At 34.9% G+C, this 7500-nt stretch overlaps 1 protein-coding gene across 2 annotated transcripts; it reads left to right on the forward strand.

Annotated features, from left to right (window-relative positions):
* The first annotated feature begins 1581 nt into the window (after positions 1-1581).
* Positions 1582-7386, forward strand: LOC122252980 (phosducin-like protein). 2 transcript variants are annotated; one of them, XM_043015719.2, is made up of 8 exons: positions 1582-1708; positions 2229-2439; positions 2730-2855; positions 3763-3893; positions 4650-4755; positions 5271-5384; positions 5727-5851; positions 6195-7386. In XM_043015719.2, the coding sequence occupies exons 2-8, from the start codon at positions 2257-2259 to the stop codon at positions 6298-6300; spliced, it is 891 nt and encodes a 296-aa protein (XP_042871653.1). In that variant the 5' UTR covers positions 1582-1708; positions 2229-2256; the 3' UTR covers positions 6301-7386. The 2 variants fall into 2 exon arrangements, with proteins under 2 accessions (XP_042871653.1, XP_086390369.1); XM_086534243.1 differs by lacking the exon at positions 1582-1708 and adding an exon at positions 1804-1826.
* Positions 7387-7500: the final 114 nt, after the last annotated feature.

Consider the following 7500-nt stretch of genomic DNA (forward strand, 5'->3'; position numbering starts at 1 on the left):
GAGGAGCTAGGTGTTGCTCCTCTGCTCCCCGAGAGGAGACTCTCTACCACAATGCATGACTTGTCTGAGAATATGTGCGAATCACGTGTTTTTTGTGACATGTGACATTTGGAATGTGATGAGTGAAGTGTTGCATCAATACACAACTCTTCCGAAGAGATGGACAAAACAACAGTAGTATGTCTGACGTGACAGTAAGAGAGGGGTAGACAGATAGGTGAAGCAACGAGCGTACGTATATGTATGTATATATGTGTATGTGGTAGAATATATATGTAACAACTAGAATGACATGAAAGATACAAATTACATTGACGATTGCATTACATAGAATACAGTAGCAAAATCGTACATGTGCAAATAATATTCGATGGACATCATAACAATTACAGCAGACATCATATATAAATACAAATAGTTTCTGCAAGATTACAGAGAGAGAGAGAGAGAAAGAGAGAGAGAAAATGAGAGAGAGAGAGAAAGAGATAGATAGATGGAGAGTGAGAGAGAGAGAGAGAGAGAGAGAGAGAGAGAGAGAGAGAGAGAGAGAGAGAGAGAGAGAGAGAGAGAGAGAGAGAGAGAGAGAGAGAGAGAGAGAGAGAGAGAGAGAGAGAGAGAGAGAGAGAGAGAGAGAGAGAGAGAGAGAGAGAGAGAGAGAGAGAGAGAGAGAGAGAGAGAAAGAGTGAGAGAGAGAGTTATATTCATTGGGGTAGGGGGCAGTCGTAAAACGAGGTCACGTGATTGGTCAAATGAAGAGGTATAAATTTCGAGGTTTGGGTGTCCAGCAGTTGGCGTCCGGTAACATTGTGAGTTGTTCAGTATCATTATCATTATTAGTTATTATTAGTAGTGACATTTATCACTATAAGTTTACTGTTTTTTTAAATACAGGTCATTGTTATTATTATTATCATTTTAATTATTGTTATTATTATTATTAACATTATTATCACTATCATGTCATCATTATTGTTATCATAATCATTATTATCATTGTCATTATTATTATCATTATTATTATTATTATTATTATTATTATTATTATTATTATTATTATCATTATCATTATTATTATCATTATTATTATTATTATTGTTATTATTATTATTATTATTATTATTATTATTATTATTATCATTATTATTATTGTCATTATCATTATCATTATTATTATCATTATTATTAATCTTATCATTATTATTATTATTATTATCTTTAGTATTATTATTATTTTTATTGTTATTATTAATATAATCATTATTATTTATTATTATCATTATCATTATCATTATTATTAACATCATTAAGATTACCATTATCACTTTGGTTACGTATCCCAATTACTCATGATCATCGGTGATGTAAATAATCACACTCACCATCATTATCATTACATCACTTTTGTTATTACAAAAACATTCGATTGTCGGTATTTTAAGGGAAACGAGAAAAAGTTAATGAATAGTGAATAAGGAAAAGATAACAAAGTATTGGATTATTATGAAAAGGGAAATATCGTTTATTAACTATATTATCTTACTAAGCAAATGTTATAAATTATTGAAAATAATAAATAAGCCCGTAGTTCGCCTCGCCGCCGCCAGATGTCAGACCGAGTTTGTTTTGACTCGGAAAATCAATAATTAATTCCTTATTTCAGAGTCTTCCTTTCTCTCATTCTCCTCATTTTCATTGTGATTATTTGAAGGTTTGTGTAGCATTGATGTCTTGAGTTTCTCCATCTCTTTAATAGGGAATAGTGGCTGTGTGACGTCTAAATACGGAATAATATTTATACTTGGTGTTGAGAGGATGTGGTTGTGATTGTAGGTAATCGAGGTTTGAAGTCTGGTTTACGTGTTATTTTGATGTTTGATTTTTGGTTTTAGAGACTTTTTTGATGAATGTGGGCCTCGTGTATTAAGTGAAGGGTGGGTTTTGGTGGCTGTGATGTATAAATGGTTGTAGAAATAACCTCCTTTTCTAAGTGGAAGTATATATATTTCGTGGTATGTGACAGGTAGGCTTCAGTGATTCATTGACAGTTCCAAGGAATTGTCCCTAACTTAAGATCTTAAATATATATATATATATATATATATATATATATATATATATATACATATATTTATATATATATATGTATATATATGTAGATACATAGATATATAGGTATTATCATAACACCAGATAACAGTGTTCTTTTCCCATTGCTCTTTCCTATCCAGTGATTTTATGTGCATCTGAGCAGCAGCCATGGCTACACTGGAGGACCGCATCCTTGGGGAGAAGCTGGAGTATTATTGCAGCAGTTCGGAAGACGAGAGCGAGGATGACAATGAGGAGGAGGAAACCACATCAAAATCAGCTGTCAAGGACTCAAGCCTTGAACCTCCTCCTGAGGTTGAACTCAGGAGCTGGGAGGGGTCGTCCACTAATGTGAGTTGGTTGTCTTATTTTTCTCTCCCTCTCCATCTTTCTCTCCCTCTCCATCTTTCTCACTCTCTCTCTCTCTCTCTCTCTCTCTCTCTCTCTCTCTCTCTCTCTCTCTCTCTCTCTCTCTCTCTCTCTCTCTCTCTCTCTCTCTCTCTCTCTTAACAATCTGTGTTATGCAATATACTAGCATTTATTCATTAATAGGTACAGTTATATTCTCAGGCAGCTAATTTACATGTACAATATATATCCTCTTTTCTTTGTTGAATATAAACTTTCATGTCTCATTTCAGACTGGGCCCAAAGGCGTATTGAAAGACTGGCAGCGGTTCAAACAGTTGGAGACGGAAAAACGCAAAGAGCAAGAAAGAGAACGCCTTGAGCTTGCGAAGAAGCTTGCAATGAGCTGCAGGTCACATGTAAGCTTTGCCGGGTTTTGACATTTCGGAATGTTTCATCGCTGTTTGTTCAGAATGTAGTGAAGTCTGATCTTTATTTAGTACTTTATTGAGCAATACCAGGAGAGATTTTTTTTGTTGTTGTTGATTTGATGCTTTGATCTGAGGTATGGTGATTTGAGATGTGATAGTGCTGCCAATGTTTTCTTTTTTGTTTTTTGTTTTCATTTCATGTTATGTTAGTGTAGAGTTGCAGATCTCATTATGAATTGCATGATATATGTATCCATCTATTCATATTGATTGCTTGTCTTTGTATTGTCTCTAAAATAAAAAGAAGAAAAAGTTGAAAGAGGTTTATGTAAGGCTAATGAAATTCAGATGTTTGTTTGTGACACTGGTGATTGTTATGAACTAATTTTGATTTTTTAAATGGAGTCTATGCACATATTTTTACTGCCTTTTTCAAACTATTTTAGGGTTGCCTGTCTAATTTCCATTTGCAGCTTAGCTCCTGATAAAAAACTATGTAATTACTCATCTTATTCAGAAAGATGAGTTCCAGGCCCTACCCTTTTTATCTAGAAGATTCAGTTTTGAGCCAATTCCATAATTTGGGTCATAACAAGAGGCATTTAACCATCTCATCCACATTTCAAAATGGGCCCCCATACAGACAACACACTGAGACTTTATGGTGGTGCTATTTCTTTGGACCTTTTAACTATTAGGCTCCTTTTCTCTCCCTTATTTGTATTAAAAGGTCATAGATGACATTTGTGAGAATCGCTACCAAAATGTGGAGGTCATGTATCAGAAAAATAACATTGTCACAGTTATAACACTTTTTCATTCGGATACTTATGTTAGGGCATTAATGAGTGAAGAACAGGCAATCAGGGCCCATTTGACCATAATCCTTTCACAGATGGATGAAGAAAAGGACAAAGAAAAACAGAATGAGGAAGAGGAAGACGTGGACCGCCTGATTGACGAGGAGTTCCTGCGACAGTACATCTCCAAGAGGATGGAGGAGATGATGGCCACGACTTCCACAAAGTAAGTTCTGTTTGAAAAGGAAGAGACAGGGGCAAGTTGCTTACCATCTGTTCACAAGGAATTTGATGTAGTTGAGGTTTTTGTCAAATAAGCACAGAAAGAAGTATTGTTAATGGTTTCTAATTGCTATTGCTAATAAGTATGGGGAAATTTTATCAAAGATTTCTTATTGCTATCACTATTTGTATAGAGAAATTCTCTCTATGTTTTCTGATTTTCCCAAGTAATCATACAGGGAAGTCTTATAAATGGGTTCCTTACAATTACAGTTAACCCATTCCCGACGGGGGATTTCTAGCCTAGAATGTCCAAATGCCGGGGCTTTCGCTGTACCACCCGTCCTGTGTGGGTTAATATAATCATCATAAGTTAGCAGTATTCATAGTCAAAATGTGTGGTAAGTGATAACTGCATAAATAAGGCTTTATGAATTTCTGATAATTTTATGATATATCATGGGTTGGATAAAGTGACTTGCTTTCTTTAGATGGAACACCTTGGGTAGAGTATTGATGTTACAAATTGTAAAATTCAGTATTATAAGATCTGCGTCTCTGCTGATTTGTGCAACATGCTGAGATGGTTGACTTATGTTACATCAAAGTAAAGAAGCCATGATACATTCTATTTTACTTACAACTTATTTTCACTCTTGAAATAGAGATTGAGTCATCAGACTGCATGAGCCCAATGTACGGAGACCATTTACTCGTAAGAACGAAGACCTTATGTTCTAAACCAGCTGTTCCTCCACAGGGCACAGTTTGGCCGGTTGATTGCACTCGACAATGGAGACTCATTTCTCGATGCCATTGACAAAGAGGACAAGGAGGTCACAATAGTTGTTCACATATATGAGGAAGTAAGTTGTTGTTGCTATTTTATTTTGTTGCATTTCTTACATTGTTTTGTGTGAGATGTTAGGCAAATTTTATTCTGGATGTATGCATAAATCCTGGTAAACTTATTGACATCATATTTAAAAAGTTTTGCATTGCATTGGATAAGTCCTTTTTTCTAAATTATTTCTGCATTTTATTGTGAGGATCATTCTCTCCTGAAATTGCACAATTAAGGTTTTCAAGAGGCTCAAGAGGCTGAGAATTAATTAATAGTTATTTTAGAAGGTTATTCCTTGTACAAGAATTACATAGGATTATACCTTTGAAAATCTAGCTTTAACATTTTAACTATTTAATTATACCAACTTAACTAGGCTGTATTAGGATCAGTTTTAAAGAGGTTTGCATCTGTGGTTTATTCTGTGGACACAAAGAAATATGCAGGAAAGAATGTGAATGACATGTGTTTGTGTGTTTATTTTATTTTATTATTTAGGTGTTTATTTCTTTTATTTTTAATTTTCTTATATTGCAGGAAGCTACAGGATGTGAGGCCATGAATGGGTGCCTGGCTTGCTTGGCCCAGGAGTATCCGCACGTCAAATTCTGCAGATTACATGCCACGGCAGCAGGTGTCAGCAGTCGTTTTGTAAGTTGTGCATTGATTATTATCTTTGATCTCTTATTATTTTTATAATTTCATTTTATTTTTTTATCATTATTATTTTTTTATCACTTAATTATTAGTATAATTTTTTACTAATATTATTATTATTATTATCATTATTATCATTATTATTATTATTTTTTTTTTTATTATAATAATTATGAACTTTTTTTTATTGTTATTTTGTTTAATTATTCTATTACTACAATTTGCTGCAATATTGGTTATTGGATATGCACCCACAAAATTATTGCTGAGTTGTTTCTGATATTGACAGTTAGAAAGATAAAGAGGAAAGAAAATACAAATATGTCCAAATTCCAGAAAGTGACAGGTCTACCGGCATTGTTGATCTACAAGGCAGGGCAGATGGTGGGCAACTTTGTGCGTCTCACAGATGAATTTGGTGAAGATTTTTATGCAACAGATGTGGAGGCATTTCTTATAGAGTGAGTAACAGAACTAGTTCTCTTTTTGGTCCAGTACAATACACATTTACAGACATTAGTGAGAGAGCACTCTTATTTTTATATGTATTTTATTTATTTGTAATATATAAATATATCTGTGTGAGGGAGGGAGGGAGGGAGGGAGGGGGGGGGGGCCTTTTGTGCCCATATTTCTGTCTTTCCTTCTCTCTGAATATAGAATCTTCATCTATGGGCATGTAGATAGAGATTGTATGTGTGCCAACCTGCATATAGGATCTCTCTCTATGCAAACTTATAATGGAAGTAAATATAAATAAACAGCCACTGTTTACCAACAAACCTATTGTCCTCTTTCTGACAGACATGGAATGCTCATCGACAAAACCCTGATCCCCCCGGGAGTCACCATCAAGGGCCCTTCCATCATGAAGGAGGACGAAGACAGTGACTTCAGTCTGGAGGACTAACCTCCTCCTCACTCTTTCCCCGAGGCGTATGGTCTTGTGCCTCCTTCGCCTCGCGTCTTCTCCGCTCTCGTCTTCCTCGGCGACATTCGCCCCTCATGCCAGTCTCAGCCACAACCGTCGAAGGGTCATCAATCCCCTCTCTTTTTACTCGGGGTCTCAACATTGGTCTGTGTTATGGGCCATCAGCTACGATCTTTTTCTTTTCAGTTTGTGAGAGAAAGGTTTGATTGATTAGTGTCTGATGACCCACTGTCTTAATATAATTCTGTGTCAGGAGAAGTAAAGTAATTTTTATTATTTTGTATACATCTCTTTCTTTTGTCTATGCATCTATTGATTGATATATTTATCTATATGTTGATCTAGATAGGAAGATAGAAATATCTTTTTCTTCAACTTTTCCTCCTTTTTCATCATGTCCATTTCATTGCTCCATATTTATTTCTCTAGGAAATTCCGTGTGGTTACTCAGAAGTATAGGAATAGGCCATGGGATTCACCACTGATAACGTTACAAAGATCTCGTGTGTATATACTTTCTAAAGGTACAATATGGAATTCAAACCAATGGATGAGGCTGTGTAATAGAAATTGTTGTTCCTATTCAAGGGATGTGGATTACAAATATCTTTCAAAAGACTGTGCATAGTGTAGGGAAATTAGCAAGACCACAGCATATGACATTTTTTTTTCCTTCTAATTCTCTTTTTAGTGGCATTTCTTTGATGACAAGCTTGATGCGTTTATGATCCGTGCTGGGTCTGATTATGTGCTGGAAATGGACAGGGTACCACTCTGTCACCTACTTAGTTGAAAGGACAGTTCCTGCATCTCTCCTCTTGTGTCCTATCATGTAAAAGGGACATTGATAGTTCCTGAATATTATATTTAGAATTTTTTTTTTGCTTTACATTTTTCTCTTCAGGACACTATATGCCACTTGTTAAAATCTCTTGAAGAATACCCTGAACTTTGTAAACTAATAATGTATAACATAACTTGGTACAATACCCTTGCGTAATGTATGGATGTAACAGTAACAAGAAATATTTTGTAATGATATATGCAATACAAACTAAGTGTTAATTTAAGAATTTTCACTAGAATACCTTTTAATCCTGTGGCCACATGAGTACAGTATTATAGGAATGAGACCTATAGGATGCAGTTCTGAAAATATGTAACTGCTAACAGTATTCT

This window comes from Penaeus japonicus, unplaced genomic scaffold (genome assembly GCF_977035675.1).
Source record: "Penaeus japonicus unplaced genomic scaffold, GWHDUDI00000001_assembly GWHDUDI00000040, whole genome shotgun sequence".
Lineage (NCBI taxonomy): Eukaryota > Metazoa > Arthropoda > Malacostraca > Decapoda > Penaeidae > Penaeus > Penaeus japonicus.